Source organism: Macaca nemestrina, chromosome 19 (assembly GCF_043159975.1).
Source record: "Macaca nemestrina isolate mMacNem1 chromosome 19, mMacNem.hap1, whole genome shotgun sequence".
In the NCBI taxonomy this organism is placed as follows: Eukaryota; Metazoa; Chordata; class Mammalia; order Primates; family Cercopithecidae; genus Macaca; species Macaca nemestrina.
In genome coordinates this window covers 10,664,739-10,690,103 of record NC_092143.1, presented here as the reverse complement: position 1 = coordinate 10,690,103, position 25,365 = coordinate 10,664,739, and the positions used below count along the sequence as shown (strand labels likewise).

Here is a 25,365-nt window from a genome sequence, read left to right as displayed (position 1 = left end):
TAGTCAGTTCCAGCTTCTGTAACAAAATATCATATACATGGTGGCTTGAACCACAGAAATCTATTTTTTTTCACAGTTCTGGAGGTTGCAAGTTTGAGATGAGGGTGCCAGCCCTGTTGGGTTCTGGTGAAGGATTTCTTCCTGGCTTGCACATGGCCATATTCTCACTGTGTGTTCACGTGACCTCTTCTGAGTAAGAAGAGAGAAAGAGAAAGCAAGTTCTCTCCTGTGTCTTCTTGTAAGAGCACTAATCCCATTATCAAAGTCCAACCTTCATGACCATCTAACCCTACTTACTTCCCAAAGTCCCCATCTCCAGATACTAGCACTTTGGGAGTTAGGGCATCAGTAGATGAATTCTGTGGGGATGCAGTTCAGTCATGGCAGTATCAGAAACCCGAGAGTTTCAGGTAAGAGTTTGTGGATTACTTTTCAAATTTACATGCTAGATGCTTTCTTCAGGCTATGTCTTGTAATGCTCAAAGAGCATCTTCATGAGGTATATTGATCTTAATTTAACTTCTGCAAGTGAAGTTGTTTAATGAATAGCAGAAACTGCACTAAAAATTAAATTTTTGTGACTAAAAAACTATGTTTTTTGGTATTACAATATAATATCCTGCATTCTAATACAAAGGTATGAATTGTACTAAAGACTGAGTGAAATGATTTATCCTGCCCCAAAATTATTTCATGCTATATGGTGAAGAGAGCAATTTTAGGAAAACCAAATTTGATGCCAATTTTTTGTTCCTTTCTTTTCAGTCGTATACTAGTGAATGTCAATATAAAGAGTTATATTGCTTAATAAATATTCCAAGCTACAGTGAAATATAGCAGGAACTCATATGTGTATTCAATGGAATAAACGGTTTTATTATATATAACATAATTCTCATAATTATGAAAATCATTTGAAATCTTTAAAACTATGTTGATGCAAGCAATAATTTTTACAGTATATGTAAATACCAACAATGGTTATAGGTGTGCTGAACAAGGTCTGTTGCTAAGAGCATTTTATCCATTTTGTATTAAAATACCCCGTGTATATTGACTATCTTCTATGCACTGCGGCATGAGATTTATATACTTAATTTTTTAACACTTAACACTTAATTGTCTTCAAGCTAATTTAAGGACACAAGCTCAGAGAGATAAATGCCCTGCCCAAAGTTATGTGGCTCCAGCAAGGGGCTGAGCTGGAATTCCAAGTACAATATTCGTAGTTTCACTATCTGTACTTGGGAGATCATTAATATGCTTTCTATTTTTTTTACAAAAAATTATATGGTGCTCTAATTTTTCTGGTTGCAAAATATTTACATCTGAATATTCTGAAGCTGAATATTTATTAGAATTGTATATCATTGGGGAAAAAGTGTCCCTTCGTATGGCTTTGTCTTGTGCAGAAAATTGTACCTACTCTATAAGAAAAAGGAGCTTGAGAAATGGCTGAGCCTTGTGGAGAGTATTCTGTGTATTAGAACATAAGCCCATCTTGGTAAATCCTCCCTCTGTTTCATGAGGTACTCTTCTTTATTAGCTAATACACTAAGTAATTTGTGTAAGGTTGCACAGCTAGTAAGTGGCATGGCCATAATGTAAACCTGTGTCTGTTTGATTCTAGAGTTTTATTAAGTTTCCACTGTACCAAACTGTCTCTTCTTAGATGTTTGCATTTCCAAAATCTGTTACCACTTGAAATGTAATTACTTCATTTAAGTCCAAAGGCAGAATTCTACAGCACTAAATAAATCTATGTAGAATTAAGTTAAAGCTAAATAAACCATATGCTGATCATATTCTAATCATCTATTTTTTTAAATACATTTCACTCTGGGGGTGAGGATCAGTGAGGGGCCAAATAAGCACATAACTACAATATTATGTGTGAAATACAGGAGCTGTATGTAGAAAGAACACCAGGAGCTCTAAAGGAGTAATTTAGTTCATGATTTTCAGGTGCATGGTTAGGAGGTGTTTGACCCAGGCAGAGGAGAGGCATGTTCATGTGTGCAGGAGGTTCAGGATTATCCTGCACATGCTTTTCAAGGCTCCTGAAGAGGATGTAAGAAAGAAAGAGAAAAATCAAAGTATGTGTATGCTTGGTTGTTCTACTTTTATAATGAGAGGCCTTTATGTGATAGCTGCAAGAATGCCTTTTAACATGGAAAAGACTCTTCTAGTGAATAATAAGCAATGCACACTTCAAAGGAATTATATTATCTGGACTATATTTGTAAAAAAAAAAAAAAAAAAAAAAAAAAAACACCAAACATAATGTGACAACTTTGCAATTTAGATGAAGACATAGAAGAGAAATATTGTGATCTAGATTTCAGAAGTTTCCTTCTATCGATTTCCTTATGGGCGTAAAGAAATTATCCACCAGCAAAGAATACACTAAACTTTGAAATTTAAAAGTTGTGGCCAATTTGCATTTTTAGACTTCTTCAATTACTGGAAAAAAAGATTTATTTTATTACCTTGTCTTCAAACTTACCTGTTGAGAGAGTGTGATATGGTGGAAAACAGATAATGAACAATCTACAGGTCCAATAGTAATCAGTCCTATAAAATAAAGGCAAGGTTCAGAAATTATGGTTTGTGTTAGTGTAATTAGTAATCTTGTTTTTTTAAAATCAAAGCTTAAGATTCAGATTGTGTGTGTTCAAATCCTGACATTGGCACAAACTTTATCTTGAAATGAAAGTAATGCCTATTTTATCTTTATCTCATTTCATTATGAGGATTAAATATGTATATAGATTTTAATTTATTGCACATAAGTATTTTGTAAATACTTCCTATTACAAAAGTTAGAAAGTCTGAGACAGATGTGCTCATAATAAAAATATATTTCTTTCTGTTTAACATTATTAATGAACATCTATTTTTAAAAATCTAAAATTCTACAAGTAAATTTTCAAGTGTGATTTTTTTCAAAGATAGAAAATTGAATATTATGTAACTTTACTTTATTTTATTAACTTTATTAACCTACTTATTAACCTACTTTATTAACTTTATTAACTTTATTAATTAACTTTATTATTTATTAACTTAACTTATTATTTATTAATAATTAACTTTATTATTTATTAACCTACTTTATTAACTTTATTAACCTACTATTGCCCTAGCATGGAAGATGGAGACATTGTCACTAGGATGGTGATAAGTAATTTATATGATATTGATATTCAGATGATTTCGTTATGTTAAAGACTACTAAAACCAGCCAGCACAGTGAAAACCTCAAAACAAAATCTTTTCAGAAAAAATTTTACATGAAATACCGTATTTAAAAAAAAAACTGTAATCTTAATTAAGAACGTGCTTGTCAATCAAAAACAGTTCCTCTCTGTGAAGTGCACTTAAAAAATTGATGAATAAACTCCTGATGTCATAAACTCATTTAAAAATATGAATAATGGGATTCTTTTATTTGCTTTCAGATTTTCAGACGATGCTGGTTGGTTTTCAAGAAGGCTTCTAGCAAAGGACCCAGAAGGTTAGAAAAATTTCCAGATGAAAAGGCAGCTTATTTCAGAAACTTTCATAAGGTAAGTCACAGTCCTGGGAGTCCCTGGGGAATAACTGGGCCCTTGAGGACTTGTGGAGATATTTCTTTGATAGATGAAATCTGCAGTGGCAAAAATTAATGGCTTGGGAAAAATGCCCTTTTCTGATAAAATGCAGAAGTTATTTTTCTCCTTTATTTTAATTATCTGTTGTAAATGCCAGTGGTACCTCTGCAAAATCAAAGACCCATTTTTATTGCTACTTTGCAAAATGAGATGACTCATAACTCAACCAAATCATTTTCTAAGGTGCTGAGTAGGTATTTTCTCTCTTCAGGTTCATTATGCATTTGTTACTTGATGTAAACTGTGAACAATATTTACTAGATAAAATTTAAGGGGCTGCCTTTAACAGTGCTAACGATATTGTTAACGTATATGGCATTTGCTGTTTTGTAAGCTCCTTAAGAAAAGGATCCTTGAATATGCCGATGTGTAGAGATAAGGCATAAACAGTAGGAATAAAGTATCAATTTCCTAAGAATTAAAAGAATGTAAAGCATAACCCCAAAATGATGCTAAGTATATCTTTCATGATAATATCAAAACACAGCTAGGTATTTTATAGTGATGCAAAGGATTCGTGATCAAAACTCAGAGTTGTAGAACAGTGTTGCTTACTGGTAGAATGCTCGGTAAAGATTTTAATTTCTCATTGGTCATACATGGAGTAAGTTTTCCTCGATAATGTAATGAATATGTGGAATTTTATTTTATGTAATATATTGTTCTAATTTCTTTTTGAAAAATAGATTATTTGACAATAACTAGCATTTATTACTATTAGTTATGAATATTAACTAGTAACCATTTAAAATTGGAGTTTGTAAAACTGTCTAGGAACCCATTCTCTATATATATATAATATATATATAACACACATATATATAATTTTAAAAATATTTTAAATATAAATAGACATTGGTCTTGCTATGTTGCTGGTCTCAAACTCTTGATCTCAAACAATCCTCCTGCCTTGACTTCCCAAAGTTCTGGGATTACAGACATGAGCTACCATACCCATTGAAGTATTCCGTATATTAATATAGACTTACTGCCAGAGAATACAAGTTAAAGTTTCTGTCCCATCACTTACTAGCTCATGGATATTTGGTTTTCTCATGAGTAGATGAATTTTAAAATTGTTATATATCTCTAAAGATTATGTGATATATGCTATCATAAAACAGCCAGTATAATACTTCTCAATCTAATTATATGCAATTATTTGAATTCTAAAGTCTTACTGGTATGTTTGTGTTATAACTATGATTATGACTTTGGCAATAATGTTAAGCCTAACAATGAGGAACTGCCGGTTGTAAAAATGTGAGCCCATGATATTTAGTTTGTGAGTAAAATTTTGATGGGCTGAGCATATTATATCTTCTTTGGATGCCTGGTCAGAGTTCCTGCCTGCTGGTTAGTGACATATACTAGTTGGAACTCTCTAGCCAGTACAGCTTGCTTTATTTTTACTTACAAATGAAACAGGAAAAATTGTCAAGAAGCGTTATCTTATCTCTGGACTCAGCTATCTTTTATTCAAAAAAAATAGACACACTCTAGTACTCTAACCTCACTATAAGGATTGGTAATTTGGACACAGATGGGCCTGGAGTGTCTGCTCTATGCTAGGCATTCCACTCCTGGTTGGGAATTCAAAGATGCGTGAGACACAGTCTTGCCCCGAAAAAGCTTGCATTCTAGTGGAAAAGACACAAATACACAAATAACTTCAATTCAATATAGCAGGTACAGATGGAGAAGTAGTCACAGATTGCTGAAGGAAGAGCATTTTACCTAATTTGGAGCTCAGATAAAACTTCTCTGCAAAGATGATAGTTGAATGGCCAAACCTAGTGGTGGTAATGTGTCAGCCAAATGAAGAAAAAGGGTCATCTCTAGGAGGCATGTGAAACAGCCCTTCCTCCTTATTTTATATTCTCTTGTTTTTGCTACCTTGCCCACTCCTTACCCTACAGAGGCAATCACAGGCACTCCACGGCAGTGCTCAGAGCTAAAGAAAATGCTAACTCCTATTTATCTTACAGACTGCCTCATTAAAAATCATTTGGCTTCTACTGTGAGCTGTGAATTTCAAGGCAAACTTCATTCCTTGAGTTGTTCTGTGAACTGTCAAAACATGGCCTATCCGTTAGCCTGGTATGGAACTCCATCTCATCATCATCATCAGACATGTTTATGGAGCCCTTACCATGAATGTGGCACTGGGCCATGCACTGGGGATGCAGTATTGGAAAGATGGTGCTCTAGTCTATCATTGATCTTCACTTCTTAATAACATAAAACAATGTAAATATATAATAAATGCATCTTTTTTTAAAAAAAAGGGTAATATAATACAGAATTAATGGGTAACAGCTATAGATATGAGTAGGCTAAGACTCAACTGAAAAAATAAGTCAGTCCTTAACAAATTCAGTGATATAAAGAAAGATAATTCCAAGAAGAAAGAAAAAAAATTAAAAACCATTACCAATAAAAATGAGATAGAAACAATTCAGTGTGATCAAGGATCTGAAAGAGATCTGTTGTGACTGGAGTGTAGGAAAAGAGGTCATAAAAACTGAATTAAACTATAAGTGATGAGAGTCAATGACAGGGTTTTAAGCCCAGGTCTGGCATTATAGTCTTAAAATACCACTTTGTGTTTTCATTTTCTGTACACAACAGTGATCCTCTGACAGTATAATTCTCCCACAGATGACATATAGAAACTCTGGATGTCAGGTTCAAGCCCCAGCTGAGGTTCAAGGGGAGTGAGTGGTTGGGGTTAGGGAGCTGGAAGAACACTCAAGAAATGACAGGTAGATGACACATGGCTTTATTCAGCAGCTCTCTCACACTGTCTGTCTCATCAGCAGCTTACTTACATTGTCCACCTTTATCTCGGCTGCTTGCTCCAGCTGTGATCTTCTCAGCAGTCTCTGTGACTCCTGCCGCTCCCACTCACAGCTGCATGGCTGGCTCTCCCTTTCAGGGTCAGCAGCATAACTCTCTCCCTCTCAGCCCAAGCTGGTTTCTGACTCCCTGCTGCCTGTCTTCAGACAACCGGCTCTCCCTTACAGAGTCAGTGGCTTCACTGTCTGCCTGGGTACAAGCCCTACCTGTGTCCTGACTCCCCAGTATTTGACTGCAAAATGAAGATATTTTGCAAAGACTACTCTGGCTCTCTTTCTTCCTCTGGGCATGCCATATGCACAGTGTCAGCAGGGCAGTTATACCTTTTGCAAACAATAGTGGCTCTAAGCCAGGTGATGAACCTTCCCATGTTATGACTACATAGCTGTGTTTACATAATGCATGGAATTGTGTGCCTGCACTCCAATCCTGCTGAGTTATGCAGGCTATTTACCTCGGCCTGTTCTTGACCAAAGCACATCCATTTATCTAACACTGGACAAAATACAAAAACAAACAAGTCCCCGGGTCTCCGAAAAAAGCAAGTCATTTGTGGGGGAAAGTCAGGTCTGGAAACAAGTGAATGACAGCTTCTCCCTTTCTCTGGGTGCAGCTTTAGGCTGGGGGCAGATGTAGTCACACCAAAGCAATATTGGCCATGGCAATGGGATGACTAAAACCAGCAGTTCCCAACAACCAGGGCATGAACCAGTGCTGGTCTGTGGCCTGTTAGAAACCAGGCTGCATAGGAGGAGGTGAGCAGCAGCAGACAAGGGAGCAAAGCTTCATCTATGTTTATTTACAGTTGTTCCCCATGGCTGGCATTACTACCTGAGCTCCACCTCCTGTCAGATCAGTGGCATCATTAGATTCTCATAGGAGCACGAACCCTATTGTGAACTACACATGAAAGGGATCCAGGCTGTGGGCTCCTTATGAGACTCTAATGCCTGATGATCTGTCACTGTCTCCCATCACCCCCAGATGGGACCATCTAGTTGCTGTAAAACCACCTCAGGGCTCCCACTGATTCTACATTATAGTGAGTTGTATAATTATTTCATTATGTACTACAATGTAATAATAGTAGGAATAAAGTGCACAATAAATGTAATATGCTTGAATCATCCCTAAACTGTCCCCCAGCCCCCACCAACCCCCTGGAAAAATTGTCTTCCATGAAAGACATGGAAAAATTGTCTTCCATGAAACCTGTCCCTGGTGCCAAACAGGTTGTGAACCACTGACTAAAACAACCACAGAAAGACTTGGCATCATTGTTCAGAAACCAGGAGAAACCTAGGCTGCCAGAAAGGGAGGAAGAAACTCCACCAAAGAGAATGCTAGAGAAGGGGAGCTCATAAATATGTACATAAACTCAGAATGAGAGTGTGGCTGACCCTTGAACCAGCTATGAAGTGGCAAATTGAAAGCAACTCACAACTAAAGCTTAAGCATCTGACTGAAGTTTGAGCCACACCCCACCACGAGTGTAGCATTTGGCAGTTCAGTCTAAGCAGGGGAATTGCTTGCTGAAACAAAACAGTAACCATCTTAGAGAAATGTAACAGAATCCAGAGGCTACGCATGACAATTACAATGTCCAATATAAAATCCAAAATTCCTCAAGATAAAAAATACTATGAAAATGGAGTCCAATCTAAAAGGAAAAGAAAATCAGCAAATGTTCAACCTGATATGATTCAGATTCTGAATTATTAGAATGGGATTTAAAAACAGCTATTATGCCATGCTTGATGAAGTGAATGAAAATATCATTACTCCTTTAATTTAAAAAAAAGTATTTTTGACAGAAAAACAAAATTTTTTAAAGAAATCCAAATATAAATAGTTGTGCCATAAAGGCACAAGCACACATATGTACATCACAACACTATTCACAATACCAAAGACGTGGAACCAACCTAAGAAAATGTCATACATATACACCATATGGTACGTATGGATACTATCTGGCCATGAAAAAAGAACAAGATCATATATAACATGGATGGAACTGGAGTCCATTATCCTTAGCAAACTAATGCAAGAACAGAAAACCATATACCACCTGTTCTCACTTACAAGTGAGAGCTAAATAATGAGAACATATGGACAGAATGAGAGGAACAACAGACACTCGGGTTTACTTGAAGGAGGAGGATGGATGGAAGGAAGTTTCAGGAGAAAAAAAAACTGTTGAGTACTATGCTTAGTACCTGGGTGATGAAATAATCTATGCACCAAACCCCCAGTCACAAGTTTACCTATATAACAAACCTACGCATATACCCCTAACCTAAAATAAAAGTTAAACAATCTAGTTTTTAAAAAAGCAAAAACAAAATTCACCTGCAAAAAGGAGAAAAAAGAGAAATCCTAAATGGAAATGTTAGAACTACAAGACATCCAAAATTAAAAGTTCACTGGTTAGGATTAATAGCAGGAATAAAATAATAGAAGAAATAGTGAACTTGAAGATAGAACAACAACAACAAAAAAAAATCACTGGCTATGAAAAAGATAATTTTTAAAAAACAAAGAAGTAAAACAGCTTCTAGGACTTAAGGGACAATTTCCTAGTTAGTATTCCCATTGCAAAGGAAGAAGAGAATGAGGCAGAAAAATTTTTGAAAAAGATAATGGCTGTAAAATTCCCAAATTTGGTGAAAGACATGAATTCACAGATTTAATAAATTCAGTGAACTTGAAGCAGGATGTTTGGAAAAAGAATCATGCCTACTAGGTCTTTCATAAAAGAGAAAGAAAATCTTCAAAGCAGCCAGAGAAAAATGACATGACATACTGGTGGCCAGTTATCTGGAGGGCAGTGATCTTGGAAGCCAGAAGAGGCTGTGGAACATCTTTAGGGTGACAAAAAAAACAACATATCTTCAGCCAAGCATTCTATGTCTGGCAAAAATATCCTTCAAATTGAAGGTGAGATAAAATCACTTTCAGGTTAACAAGAAAAAGCACCTAAAGTTGTTTATTTCCTTCAGATCTATACTCCAAAAGTGTTAAAGCAAGTTCTTGAGGCAAATTATACCAGAGGACTTGACTCTTCAGGAATAGATGAAGGGAATCAAGAATGATAAATACATAGGTAAATATAAAATACTAACTTTGCCATTATATATGTATACATGATTTATAATGTATGAATATGTAATATATGTGATCAATATAATGTAAAGATGTTGGTGAGTAAAACGGACTCACACCATTGTAAGATTTTCATGGTTTACATAAAGTGGTATTAAGTATAAGTAGATTTGGAAAAATTAAGCAGTTTACTGTAATCCTTAGAATAATATTTTTAAATTAATGTAAAAATATATAGCTCAAAAGTGAATAAACTAAAATTGAATTTTAAAAAACATTCAAAAATTCCAGAAGAAAATAGGAAAGGAGAAGAGGTAAAACAACAACAAAAATATGCAAAAATGTAAACAAAGAAGAAAATAGTTTAAAGTCAATCACATGAATAATTACATTGTGTTAGTAAACATTCCAATTAAAAAGGAAAAATTATTTGAATGGAAATAAAACCTAACAATAGGCTGTCTACAAAAAATGCACATTAAATATACAGATAGGCTGAATGCAAATGGAAGGAAAAAATGATTGACCATGAAAATAGTAATCGTAAGAAATTTGGAGTGGCTGTATTAAATCAGATGTAATAGACTTCCAGACAAAGTATTACCAAAGATAAACAGGTTATTTCATGATGACAACAGTATCAATTCATCAGGACAAATAAAAATCACAAATTTTATGGAACTAATTACAGAACTTAAAAATACATGAAGCAAATTTGACAGATTTAAAGAGAGAAAGAAACAATTTCACAACTATATTGAAGATTTTAACCCCCTCCCTTTCTCACCAAATGATAGACTAGCTAGAAAAAAAATATGTGTCAGCAAGGACATGAGATCAGACTTAACACAATCAACCACTTTGACTTGATACTTTTATACCAATACACAAAACAACTATAGAATACAGGTTACTTTCAAGTGCACATGTTATGGTCAACAAAGTAGACCACATTCGAGAATATTAACAAGTCCTAATAAACTGAAAAGTATTGTGTTCTTTGACCATAGATGTTTTAAATGAGAAATCAATAACAATGTATTATCTAGAAAGCTCTAAATATTTGAAAATTAGCATATGCCAAGGAGCAATATGGAAAAGGGCTAAGTAGATATCACAAAGGCAAATATTCTAAACTGAAAGATAACAAAAATAGATCACAATAAACCTAATTTCATTGTTTTTGAGTAAAAGGATGAATTTTGGATATGGTGTGTAAGTATTTTGGATATGGTGTGTAAGTTGGACTTACTTATGAATTAAGTGTCCGGTGTGAATGAAAGGTAGAACTCACGCATGATCCTGGGGTTTGGGCTTGAGCAACAATGTCAAGGATGATGCGGTTCATGGAGATGAGGAAGCCTAGAAGATCTGGCTTTGGGTAAAAATCACGAGCTTTTACTTTATATATGTTAAATTTCAAATGTCTATTAGGCATTCAAACTGAAATGTCAAGTAGTCAATTAGGTAAGTAGTTATGGGCTGAAGTGAGGGAAATGTCACTGCTAAAGTTGTTCCTTTGGTTATCTTTGGCATATTGATAGTACCTTATGCTATAGTTCTAGATAAAATGTCCTTGGAAAAGACAGAGAAGAAAATGAAGAATTAGCAATCTAACGTTTGGAAGACTAGCGAAGGAAAAAGGGACAGAATATAAGTCTAGGGAAAAAAACAGTAAAACGTGAAAAATAACATTAAGAGTAGATCATTGGAAACCAAGAGAAAACTACTTATAAAGATGAGCAAATGGTATTATGGGTAACACCAACAAGAGATTAATATGAAAGAAAGGAGACCATTGTATTTACGACACGGAAGTCCTTGATGACTTTGACAAAAGCTGTTTCATTCAAATATGGGGACTAAGTTTACTTGAAGGAGCCTATAAGAAAATGATGGATGAGAAAGAGTCAGCTACTTAGCAAACGTTTTCAAGAAGTTTTGAGCCACAGCATGTAGCAGGTGTGTTTTCAAATATGACATATATGTTACCTCCAGGTAACACACCTGTAGGCCTATGGGAATGATCTAGTAAGCAGGAAATGTGATGAGGAGAAAGTTTATGTACATAATTATAGGGTTTTGTCTTTGACAGAACCTGGGATACTTCATTAATTCTACCAAAAAACCTGGAAGAGAATATGAGTATTGATATAAGGAGGTTGGATAAAAATTAATATTGGAAAACTGTGATCAATATTTCAGAAACACACACACTCTGTGTGTGATTTTTCCCTCCCATGTGTGAAAATGAAGTGGCAAAACAGCATGAAGAGCACAATGAGAACAGGAACAGTTAAGGGAATCATCTTGTAATTAAAAACTACAGACTTTTTAAATTGAAGCTCCCTGAAGCTCTTTTGTAACTATCTTCAGTAGATATGACAGCTAAAATTTACCTTCTTTGGCAATGCTATGAAGGTGAAAGTTTTTATTATTACAACTTTCCTTTCATAACATTGGAAAGGCTAATTCACTTTCCCAGTGACTTAAGTTTCCCTTCAGGAATTTTATTTTATTTTTTTCTGTAATGATCATGAACCAAAACAGCGAAGTTCAATCAATCCTGACATGGAAAAATAACATAGGCATGATTCATCAGTAGCAAAAATTCTAAGGTTTTCTTTTTTTTTTTTTTTTTTTTTTAAGGAGTGTATACAAGGCCCCTTTTCTGATTTTGATTTTATTTTAGTAAATATTACCAAAGACTTGTGTCTTTGTCTCAACCTTACTATGTCTCTTCTTTCCAGTATCTAAACTAGTTCAATGATCATAATTTCTGTTTCTCTTTTTCCCTTAGGATGTGCATCTGGTTTTCCTCAAATTCTCTTTCACCATTCTTTTGTTATTCTATGCCACTGTTTATCATTCAAATATGATCTACTCTTCCTAGTCATCAAAATTATATTACTATTAAGCACCTCTGAATTGCTCAAATTAAGGTAAAAGCCATCAATATAAATATATGCACTTGTCGAGTGAGATAAGTAACATGTGGGCACATCTGTTTCTAGAAGTTGTTGCCTCTGTGCTACAAAGGAAAAGAGATCTGCCTTCTTTACTGGGGAGTTGCTATTAAGCCCAATTCATATGTGAATGCAATATGATTATGAATATAATCATAATGTAATATAAATCTTTGTGAGACTACTATGTGTAGTGATAACGCAGACCCCAAGTTTCAGAAAATGAAGAGGATACTCTTCTTGTTTGTACACTAGGGACAGTAATTGTCCTAATCTTCTAGGACCAGTAGGAGACTTGAATAAGGTTCTACATATAAAAATTTTAAGAGTGTTTGGAGGAGTCAATCAACACTAAGAGTTATTATCATTATTGTTTTGAAATTTTACAATCTGATGAAGTAAGGTTTATAAATAGCTAACTATAACAAAATATGATTAAATGCAGAGTACAATATTAAAAGTACACAGGAACAGTTCATTCTGCTTCTGGCAACTAGGACTTTACCAAGGACTTGACACTTAAGGGACTTCTTAAGTTTAACTAGTTTTGACAAAGTAAAATAATGGGGGGAATGCATTATATGAAGAAAAATGTAACCACAAGTACTGAGAAGCTACATTGCACGATAATTTGAAGAGAATTTGAGTCATCTAGTGTTGGCAGGCTCTGAAAGGAGGTCTGGAGTGGGAAAGATGAGCCCAAAAGAAGTGCATGGGGCAATAACGGGGTATAAATACCTTACTATGAGTTTAGTTTTTATCTTTAGGCAATAGGGGAGTTGTGAAAGGGTTAAAATGCTTTGTCATATTCTCAAATACGTATTTCAGAAAAAATCCATTTTTGTGGTGTCACAGCCAATGGATAGGGCAATACACTACGTAACAGAGAAACTAGTTAATTATATAATATTTTAACTTCCCAAAAATAGATGTCAGAGTCCTGAATGGAGAAAGGTAGGTGAATGGAAAGGAGGAGATAGGTTTAGGTGACATTTTCCAGGCACAGTCAAGTAGAATTAATTACTTAATGGATACAGTGTATACTCTTCAGGCCATGGTGAAAAGCCCAGGCTCCCCCACTGCACAGCATATTCATGTAGCAAAACTGCACAGGTATTCCCTAAATTTATACAAATAAAACTTTTTAAAAAGACTTTGTGACTGACTGTGTATAGGGGAAATAGAAGGGAGAGGAATGAAAGTTCTGATCTTTTCAAGACAGGGTGATGGATGAATGATTTCCCATTCACAGAAACAGTTACCATATGAGGAGGAGCAGTTTTCACTGGTGAAGAAAAATGTCATCCTTGGCATAGTATGAGGCATCTATGGTATATTCAGGTATATATTTTCATTAAGCAATTAGAAGTACAGCAGATTGTAGTGAAATTGCCCAGGAAACCTACTGAATAGAATTAAGGTTAAGGTGGGTGTATATCAAAGCCCATCTGTAAAAGCAGATCCATGCAAAATTAAACTTTGTAATAAGCCCTTTTCTCTAAATGGCATAGGGTTTGGTATGAGCCTTAGAGTAACATCCGTGGTATTTCACAGCTATTTCAATTCTAAGATTATTGAGAGCTACAAATAAAAAAAGTGGATCCCTGACAGGAAAAAAAAAAACTAATCTAAGAAATGATTTTAAAAATTGCAAAGAGCGCCACTTAAATGAGTAGCTGTTAGTGGAATAAATGTTAAAGACTAAACCGCAAAGGTTATAGTAATTATCAATACCAAGGAAATAGTAATAATTCTAAAGAGGGAATATATTTATTTTATCAAAGAGAAAACTTTTAAAAATTTTGATATTTACAAAGGAGAAGGAGAAAGCACATTATTGGAGGCTGTGGGTATCTCCGTGGGACAGGACAGGTGGCTGTGGGTGACTTGAATGTCACCATCGGGATCAGATGGTGTTACTTCGTCCAAGGCCTAGACAATCAGCCATCAAGGCAAAAAATATCACAGAAGTTTTTAAATATTTTATGCTCCAGTGTACTCTTGCTCTTACAAAATCATGGACTAAACCATAATTCCTCATGGCTTGCTCTATTTCTAGACTCAGTAGTCCTTTTTCTTCAGAAGCGAACATTGGCTAAGTTGTAAATTTGGTCATAGTTGCCTCTGAGAGTCAGGTAAATAAAGGAAGCTCCTTTTAGAGACAGGCAAGATGCGAAATCTTTGTTTTCTCTTAGCTAATTAATGGCCAGTCCAAATATTGGATCTTCAGAATTAGGAAAAAATATTCATTATCAAGATGGCTTAGAGAGATAGACTAGTGTGGATTTCTCAAACTGTTCTATTTGTGAGTGTTTAAATATCATAAACATGTAACTAACCAGTTACTTTGATATACCCTAAAATCTGCTATAACACTCAATAGCAATAAATTAAAATAATCAATCAAATGAATGAAATGTTTGCAACCTAAATGAGAGATTTCTGAAAAAAATAAGCTAAGGATACAATTATTTCTTTACCAACTTTAACTTTGTGTTCTGCCCTATCTGGAACATCCCATATCACAGAAGTTTTTGTGTATTAGCTTATGAGTATTAATGGTATCATTTAGACATTTGATATGTTTACTGAGAGATCTTGCAGCATAAATCAATTTTTATATGAAACTGCTAGAAAATGGTATATACTTTTTAGAAACTTCTTGGCAGAAAGAAATTTGAAATTCAAATCACTAGCTGCTGAAGGAAGTTATTAAAAATGCATTAGGGTTGAAAATGTAGCTGTATATAATTGTCATAGCAGATATTCAAAACAAATTTATCCTCAATGAAAACTGAACTAGAGCAATTTACATAGAATCAGCTAATAAATTTTCCTTAATTTTCTAAGCAGATGAAAAAGAAGCAGTTTATAGACATTTTAATAAAATAAATATGAGTTCTGTCTACAGGGAAGAAAATATAAATAAAATCCCTTAGAAGGATGAATGAAGATAGAACAATGTGAAGTTCCAGGGATAAAAACTGCATGATGCCAGAAAAGCGATGCTTGTATTGGGACCAATCTCACTTCTAAATTCCCTGTTACATAACCCAACACTGAAAATATCACTTTATTCTCTTTGTTTGGCATTGGCAGTATTTATCTTTAGGTAAAGCAAACATCTGAGACAGTTGGGGAAAAGAAAGGCATCCTTGTGAAAAACAGCCATCTATAAATACACCATTTCTTCAAAACTATAAGAAAAGGCATTGGTAAATGCAGAAATGGCACATGGGCATAATGTTTTGTTGGACACTCTACCCTCATTTTGATTCCAAGAAGAAATGGCCCTATGCTTGGATGAGCACGCATGTGATGAGATATGAAAGCTGATAAAGGGCTTGGTGTCTCTTGAAATACCTGCTAGAAGTTCCCAAAGTGATCATGATTTGTTTGGGTCTCAGTTTTTTGAACATGAAGCACTTACTAATATACATATCGGTTTCTAGGACAGTGACACCTTAATTCACAATCATTTACTGATTGATTTACTTATATTATCACATGCAAGTGTCTCAGGGAAGACTCAAAGAAATGGAAAATGAAAAGTTCGTGTTTATGTTGGATGAAGAGTGGGCAATGTGACCACAGCCTAATGCACCATCTGTGTAGAGTGTCTCTAGAGGGATGGTCTGGTTATGAATGGAAAACTCGAAACCAGAGATTAGTGAGAGGCACTAGGTGTTAACACTTTCAGGTGGAGGGGATCTGTAAAGCTGTGATGTCTAAATTCTAGGAAACTGACAGAGGTAAACTTGATTTTTAATAGTTGAATTAAAGTCAAATAAAAAATTTTACAAAATCTTAGATATCTATCGCCAATAAGAATTATTCTGTGTGGCTTAATATTGCCATGGAAAGCAGATCACTTAGTAATTCAGATTTCTGTTTATTACCCATTTCTCTACAGCAGTTATGATTCAGACTCTTAGTAAACCACCGTGGCACATGTATACCTATGCAACAAACCTGCACGTTCTGCACATGTATCCCAGAACTTAAAGTAAAATAAAATAAATAATTTTTTAAAAAAAGAAAAATACCTGTATTACTGATCTGGGATTGACTTAGAGTATATAGCACCATGATTTATGTTAGCAAAATTAATGTCTTTATTCCACTTTTTAAATTTATCCATTTTTTCTTTTGTAAAGCAACCATCTATAATGGTACTATATAAGAAAAATTACAGTATAATGTAAACAATATATTTCCCTATTTGTAAAATGCAAGAAATAATAATATCATGGCACACAAAGTGAAGAGGTGATTGCGAGTAAGATAATATGTAAAATGTAAAGTAAGTGTTGTTGTAAAAGTCATTTCTGCCTTAGAGTTTGCATCTTTGAAATTAAGAAAATAATTCATATCAACTTTAGACAAGTTTTGAGACAAATTTGGATGATAATTTCAAACAAATCATTTTACATGGGAAATCAGATAGTGTGAAAGAATGTTCACTACTGCAACACTGTTATGACATTATTTCCATCATTTCTGGAGCATCTTCGCATTTAATTCACAGATTTAGATCTAACGATTTTCGTTATTTCAGTGCATTTTTGAATTTTAAAACTCTTTTTAATCTATCAACAAATTCTGCCTAATTGCATAATATATGACAGATGCAACAGTACAAATGCTTACTGCAGAATGTCCAATGAGAATAAATTGTTTCCTACCATTAATGGAGTTATATATTACACTTTAAGTTATAAATACATATTTATTTAGAACTTACAATTTCAACTATTTCAGTGAGAATTTATCTTGAATAATACTTTGCACCTCACTATAAATACCTATCTGGCATCCCTTTGAAATAATAATGTTGCTTCATATTTATTTCAAATTTGTATAGTATTTTAACATTTTTAAAGCTATTTACTTCAGTGCAAAACAACAGTACGATTTTAATTGACCTTTGAAGAATCTTAATTTGCAGACTGAGAAAAAACACACCAAACTAGTTTTATTTGAGAGCAGGTCCTTAACCTAGGGAACTGGGGGCTTTGAGACAGTTAAATTATTTGTTTTGATCATAACTGTTTAATTTCTCTACTCAGAATATTGTCACACATAAATTGATCTCCTGAAGAAATGGTTCAATTTCTCCCACACAATATGAAGACAAACAAGGTTTTTTTCCCCCCCATTTATTTGGAAGTGGACTGAGGAAGAGAAGGAAAGATTATAAAGTTTTACTTTTAAATGCAACTATTTCCCCATAGTTCTCCTTCTCTACTTTTTGAATCAAGTTAATCATATTTAGCTATCAAGCATAGTATAATATTAAAATGTAACTGGATTTTCAATAGCCTGGAATTCTCTAATCGTTTTTCTTTCATAAAAGGTTTTCCTGGGTATACTGGAAACTGTCTTCCTATTTGACATTCTCCTATGCTGGAAGCTATCATGTTATTCTCCTAGTCCTTAGCTGGTTTGCCAAAGTCTCCAAAGGTAGGCCAAAAGAAGCCAACTTTTTGTTTGTTTGTTTTTGAGACAGAGTCTCGCTCTGTCGCCAGGCTGGAGTGCAGTGGCACAGTCTCGGTTCACTGCACCCTCCGGCTCCCTGGTTCAAGTGATTCTCCTGCCTCAGCCTCCTGAGTAGCTGGGATTACAGGTGCCCACCACCACGCCCAGCTAATTTTTGTACTTTTTTTTTTTTTTTTTTTTTTTTTTTTTTTAGTGGAGACGGGGTTTCACCATGTTGGCTAGGATGATCTCGATCTCCTGACCTCATGATCCGCCCGCCTCAACCTCCCAAATTGCAGGGATTACAGGTGTGAACCACTGCACCCAGCCAGAAGTCCATTTTTTTAATGTTTCATTCCAGTTCCATCTTCCAAGCAAACTGATCTGGTCCGTCTCACCATTATCCCAAAGAATTGAATCTTTTATGCCGTTCAAATACTAACAATAATTGAAGTACAGTTTCCGTTTTCTTTTGTTACATAATAAATCATCACAAACTCAGGTGCTCAAAAATACCCATTTTTTTTAACTTCACATTTCTGGCGTTAAAAGCCTGATTCAGCCTGTCTCAGGGTTTCAGAAGGCAGACGTCAAGGTGGACTGAGTTCTCATCTAGTGGCTGTAGAGAAAAATCTGCTTCAAAGCCCCTTCTGTTGTTGACAGGATTCAGTTCCGTATAGCTGTAGAGCTGACTTCCTGTTTCCTTGCTGGTTATCAACAAGAAGCTGCTTTCAACAACTAGAGGCCATTGCAATCTGTAATTCTCTCCATCTCCAAGCCAGCAGCGCACATCAAATCCTTCTCGTGCTTTGGATCTCTGACTTCCGTTTCAGTGACCAACTGGAGAAAACTCTGCTTTTGGAAAGCTTCCATGATGAAGCCAGGCATGCCTGGGGAATCTTTCTTTCATTTTCATTTCCTTTTTCTGTTTTCAGTTTTATTATTTTCAATTGATACATAATAATTGTACATATTTGTGGGATACAATGTGATACTTTGATACATTTGTACAAAGTATAATATTCAAATCAGGGTAATTCACATATTCATCACCTCGAACATTTATTTTTCTTTGTGTTGAGAATGTTAACCATCTGTCTTTCTAGCTATTTGAAAAAATATAGTTGTTAATTACAGTAACCTTAGGGTGCCAGAACACTAGAACTTATTCCTCCTCCCTAGCTGTAATCTTACACCTTTTAAAAAGCAACTTCTCAATATTCCCCCGCCCCCTGACCCTTCCCACCCTCTAATAACCACAATTCTACTCTTCGTTATGAGCTCAACTTTTTAGCTTCTCCATGCAGTGAGAATGTGTGGCATTAATCTTTCTATACCTAACTTATTTCACTTAATCTCCTCCAAGCTCATCCATGTTGCCACAAATGACAGATTTTCATTCTTAATAAATTAAGAATTATTTTCTTGATTTCTTGTTTATGGCTGAATAGCATTCCATCATGTATATACAGCACATTTTTTTTTTATCCATTAATTTGTTGATGGACCTGGGAACCACTCTTTCTTAAACAGTGTCATATGACATAACTTAATTTAGGGCATGTACAGCAGGGGTTGGGGCGTCTTGGAGGACATTTTAGAATTCTGCCCACCACCAGTGCCCATTTGACATCCTTGCAGGGCCCAGCGGTTGATAACTTGTTTGTTGTGGCTCATCATTCATGCCTTCCCAGCCCTCTGACAATATCTTCTCTAATTTATGGAAAGGTACTGGTAACAGTACAACTCTACTCAAAACAACTCAAAACATATGGACGTGCTTACACTGTCATTTTAGGCTATTTTGTTTTTAAGGAAGCAGGGACTATACCTTTAAAGTTCTGCATTGTGATCTAACTCTAGTGGCTACCATTACAATTTTACTTTAGCTTTCATATGGGAGGGAATTTTTTAGGCTGATAAAATTAGGAGCTCCACATTTCCCTCATGGACTGTAGGAGGTATACACCGATAGGCATCATATTTGAAGTGAAACATGATACAACTTTGGCAATTCAGTCATGGGATATAATTTAATTCGTTGCTAACTCAACTCCCATTCGTGACACATGACTTTCTCTCCCATCTCTACTAACGAGACTGAGAAAGCAGAATGATCACTGTTCTATACTTCTTACAGATAGGGAGGTACATTTCTGGCAAATGAGATATAAATTAAAGTCTGATAAAAGCTATCAATAGGGTTTTGTGTTTTCTGATATGGACAATAATGCCCCTTATTCTTTTTTCTAAATTGAAATCATGATGGCTGGACATGCAGCAGTCATTTTGTGGCCACGAGGAAACAAGCTGTGAGAAATGCTAAGAAAAGGGCAGCTAGATGGACCTGACACGCTGCCTCTTAACAGCATTGAACCATCACCAGTAACTATGTACTTCAAAGTTCTAATGTGGAACAAAAAGAGGTCCTGTTTGTTGAAATTAGCCCCCAGAGGACACTTTTTTTAATGTAAAGGGTCAGCTAGTAAAAAGTTTACGCTTTGTAGACCATAGGTCTTTGTTGGAGCTCAAACTCTGCCTTTGTAATGCATGAAGCAGCCACAGACAACATGTAAAGAAATAGGCCTGGCTGTGTTCTGATATAACTTTATTTACAAAAAACAGAGGGTAGACCAAATTGGTCCGTAGGCTATAGTTTGCCTACCTCAGGTCTCAATCACTGGTAATTGGGTTTTCTATGATTTAAAGCTATATAGTTTCTAGCTGAATTTGTGAAAGCATAAATAAGCCTGAATATTACGAAATATGCCTAGATGCAATAAGTGTATAGGTGAACATCAGCTACACATGATTGACAGTTAACTTGTAGATCTCACCTAGTGTTGATCTCATAAGTTTAGGAAAGTAAACTTAACTAGCCTTTTTGTAACAAAGAGTTGATATATATTAATGACTGTACAAATACTTTTTCATCTTCCTTCCATCCATCTCTCTTCCTTTGTTTTTCTAGTGTAGTAAAGCTCAGCCACACAGGTTGAGTTAATCATATTACTTAATTAATGGATGCTATCATCAGTGGTTTCTATAATACTTGATTAATCTATTTTATACCTATTCCTTAATCCCATTCATCTTTCCATCTCCACAGACAATCACTACAGTGAGTTTGATGGAAACTTTGTATTTCTATAATTCTTATACATTTGTACTATTGATTTCTCATACACTTACTGCATTTTAAACCCATGTACCTGCTATTATGTTACAACCCTTATTCTGTTTCTTATTTTTACTCAGCTTGCATTATGGCTTTTAAGATCCATTCGCATTTCTATGTGTCCATTTTGCCAGTTGCTTCTGCTACAGGATATTTCATGGTTTACCTTCACTATATTTTACTCTTCCATTTTTCCTAGTGATAGAAACTAGATTGTTAGTAACTTCTCATTATCTCAAACCGTGCTGTAATTAAGATTTTGTATCCCCTCCTTGTGAGAAACTTTGGTGAATATATTAAGGAATGAGATAATCATGTTAAATATATGTACTTACATATGTACTACAGATGGCTTTCCAGAATGGCAGCTGATTCTACATATTCACCTGATACATGAGGATCTCTGTATTCTCACATTCTCACTGATGCTTACCCTCATTCATTAACTTTTCCAAATCTGATGGGTGTAACGTCACGGTCAACAGTGTTTTAACAAGCATTTTTAATTCTTAATGAGTTTGAGATATTCTTCAGGTGCATGGTTGCTTTCAGGTTTTATTAATCCAGGAATTAATTGACTGGTATCATCTGTTTTGTATTTTACTGGAGTTTCTACATTTTTCTTGCTGCTTTATAAGGTTAACTTGTCTGTTTTAAGCACTAGACTCACTTTAGTTTTACACATTGGCAATAACGTCTCACTTGTATTATGTGTCATTAACTTTGTGTATGGAGTCCTGCATTAAATAGAAATCTGAAAATTTCATATACTCAAATTTTTCATGGGTTGAGCTGCCGTAGTTTTCTATAAGAAATACTTCCCCATCCCGTACACAACAAAGATATCATCGTAGGCCGGGAGTGGTGAACCACATCTGTAATCCCAGCCCTGTAAGAGGCTGAGGCAGCAGAATAGCTTGAGGCCAGGAATTGAAGATCAGCCGGGCAACATAGTGAGATTCCAACTATACAAAAAAAAAAAAAAAAAAAAAAAAAAGGCGTTATCTTAAACATTGTTCAATTGGCCTTAAAGTTTTGCCTTTAATATTTTGGCCGGGCGCGGTGGCTCACGCCTGTAATCCCAGCACCTTGGGAGGCCGAGGCAGGCAGATCACGAGGTCAGGAGATCGAGACCATCCTGGCTAACACGGTGAAACCCCATCTCTACTAAAAATACAAATAATTAGCCGGGCGTGGTGGCGGGCGCCTGTAGTCCCAGCTACTCGGGAGGCTGAGGCAGGAGAATGGCGTGAACCCAGGAGGCGGAGCTTGCAGTGAACTGAGATGGTGCCACCGCACTCCAGCCTGGGCGGACTCCGTCTCAAAAAAAAAAAAAAAAAAATTCTGAAGACTCCATCAAAATACTGTTAAAACAGTATCAAATGAATTTAGCAAAGTTATCACTATATAATTTTTAAACATTTTTCATATCTGGGTTTTTTTTCCTTTTCTTTCTATTTTTTTTTCAAATCAGGGTTTTTTGTTGTTTAGTTTGAGATAGAGCCTCACACTGTCGCCCAAGCTGGAGTGCGGTGGCACAACCTCCAGCCACTGCAGCCTCCCCCTCTGGGTTCAAGCAATTCCCGATTCTCCTGCCTCAGCCACTCGAGTAGCTGAGATTACAGGTGTGGCCACCAGCCCGGCTAATTTTTGTATTTTTCAGTAGAGACGGGTTTTCACCATGTTGGCCAGGCTGGTCTTGAACTCCTGAACTCAAGCAATCCGCCCACTTCAGCCTCCCAAAGTGCTGGGATTACAGGAGTGAGCCACTGCGCCCAGACGGTATCTGGTTTTTGCATCAACATTAAACCAGACTCAAATAGCTAAGCAGCTTTTGCTTTTTTTTTTCTGGACTATCTTGGAGAAGAGATTAATTCACTGTCCCTTAAAAGTTTGGTAAACTCAATTATGAAACCATCTGGAAATGGGCTCTTGGAAAATGAATATATTGTTTTACTCAAGTTTTCTATTTTTTTTTTTTCTGCTGACAATTTTGATATTTTGTATTTTCCTAGATATACAACCTTTTACTTGATGTTTTAAGTTAATTAATACATAGTTGTTTAGAAGCTGTTTATTACTATTTGGATTTTTCTTTGTTCAGTTTCCCCTTTTCATCCTGTACTTGATTTATTCCTACGTTCTTTCATCTAGCTTGCCAGAGGTCTCTTTTATTAATCATTTCAAATGGAGCTTTTGTTTAGATTTTTTTTTTTCATTTCATTGATTTCTGCCCTTATCACTATGTCTTTAGGGAAATGCTCTGTTGCATTATTTTAAATCACATTTTCAGTTGTGTCTAAATTCTTTGCTGTCAACCTGTTTTGTTCATGATATTTTTAAAGCTACATGTTTTCTTTTCTTAAATTTTAATATATACTGTTCAATTTTTGTTAAAATCTACATGTTTTGTAATTTAACTTATAATTTCCTTTAAACTCATGTTTTTTAGAAATTTGCTATTTATTTTTATATATGTAGATTATCTATAATAAATTTTAATGACATTGTATTATGGCGATAGGATATAATTTGTATAATTTTGTTCTTTTGAATTTATTGAGACTTTTTTATCACCATCTTTTCAGTTTTTACAAATATTCCAAATGTGCTAGAAGGAAAGTGTCTATTTTGTTTGCTGTTGATAGTAGATGTGTGTATATAGGGCCACACAGATAACATAAAATAGCTTAACCATTGTTTTATTTCATGTAACTTCCATATCTTTGCTTATGAGAGTGATAGGTTTACTGCTTAACTTCCTTGTCAGATAATTTTGTCACCTGTGATTAAATGTCTTTTTTTTTTCCACTGGACAATATAATTTACTGGACAAAGGTCAATGTGCTTCCAAAACCAGTTAGGGTTGTGTATAGGGATACACTGTACTGCTTTTAGCTTCTATGTAATCTTGCCTGAGAACTAAGTTGAAGGGGTTGTCTGTGATTTGAACTTGAATACCATTCGTAGACTGATACAATGTCATCACATGCAGGCAGTTTCTCCTAAGCTTCTCCATTTTTATTTCCACTTAGAACCCAGCTTGTGACACTTTTAAAAGTTGATGTATGTCAGCAATCTGTCCCTAATTATAGCCTTGTATCTTTTGAACAGCTGCAACACCATTTTTAAGGCAATGATCTCTCAAGCTGTTGTCAGTTTTTTTCATGCCACCAGAACTTGATCTTTCTGTATTTTCTGTCTTACATATAATGGTAGGTCAGCAATCCTGGTCGACTCATGGTAGCTCTTCCCAGCTGTCAGATGTGTGCAGTAAACAATGAACTTCTTTATTAAACAAGTAAACAACCCTGTTTTGATTCCAGAAATGCCAACGAGAAGCAGTTACAGAAACCACAACTAGCATAATGACTTGCTTAAATATTAGCCACGTATTTTCTTGAGATCTTTGTGAAAATCAAATTTTGATGATAGACCACAGGAGTATAAAGGAGCTTTTTGACAAATAAATGTTTTATCTGTTTGAGGAGGGCGACCTGCAGACTTCTCATAGTTTTATTATAGGGAAGAGTGGACCCACTGGCTGTCTTCTCCAGGGTCATTCAGCCTAGGATTTCATGTTGATAGCAGGCCCTCTGCCGTGCTACTATTTTGTTCCTTGTTAATGTGCCCAAACCAGAAAAAATAAAATAAAATATGATTGGTTACAAAGAACAGAGCAAGCCATACCCTCTGAAACATTCAGAACTTCCCCTCTGAACCACCTCTCCTGCAGGCAGATGTCCTCGGACCCTACTGGCTAGTTTCCCAGTGGAGAGGAGGTAGCCCCAGAGGGCAGATGAAGAGCTCACCAGCTCAGTAACAGGTCAGCTGTGCTGCTTGCTGTGGCCCCCATCAGAGAGCAATAAATTATTTTTCCAAAGAGAGGCTTTGTGCTTTACTGCCTTTTCTCTGCATTTCCTCCTGGGACCCTGATACTGACAGGGCTCGTTGACAAGGAGCTCTTGCCCGAATGGACCTTCACCTCCCACAGGCTGCCGTCAATCACCTGCCCAGCCTCTAGGGGAAGCACATTGGAGAGCTGTGTGGACTTCTTAGTAATCAAAAATAAATAAGTAAAAAAGAAAAGCATATTTAATGCCTTTAGGTGACGCTGAATAAACAG

General features: G+C 35.4%; 1 protein-coding gene across 2 annotated transcripts in view; it reads left to right on the top strand.

Annotated features, from left to right (window-relative positions):
• Window positions 1-25,365, top strand: part of LOC105476952 (docking protein 6) — a 445,591-nt gene that overhangs the window by 158,695 nt on the left and 261,531 nt on the right. For both annotated transcript variants that reach the window (XM_011733258.3, XM_011733257.3), the window contains exon 2: window positions 3,462-3,569. In XM_011733258.3, coding sequence (XP_011731560.1) covers window positions 3,462-3,569 — 108 coding nt within the window. The remainder of the gene's footprint in view (window positions 1-3,461; window positions 3,570-25,365) is intronic.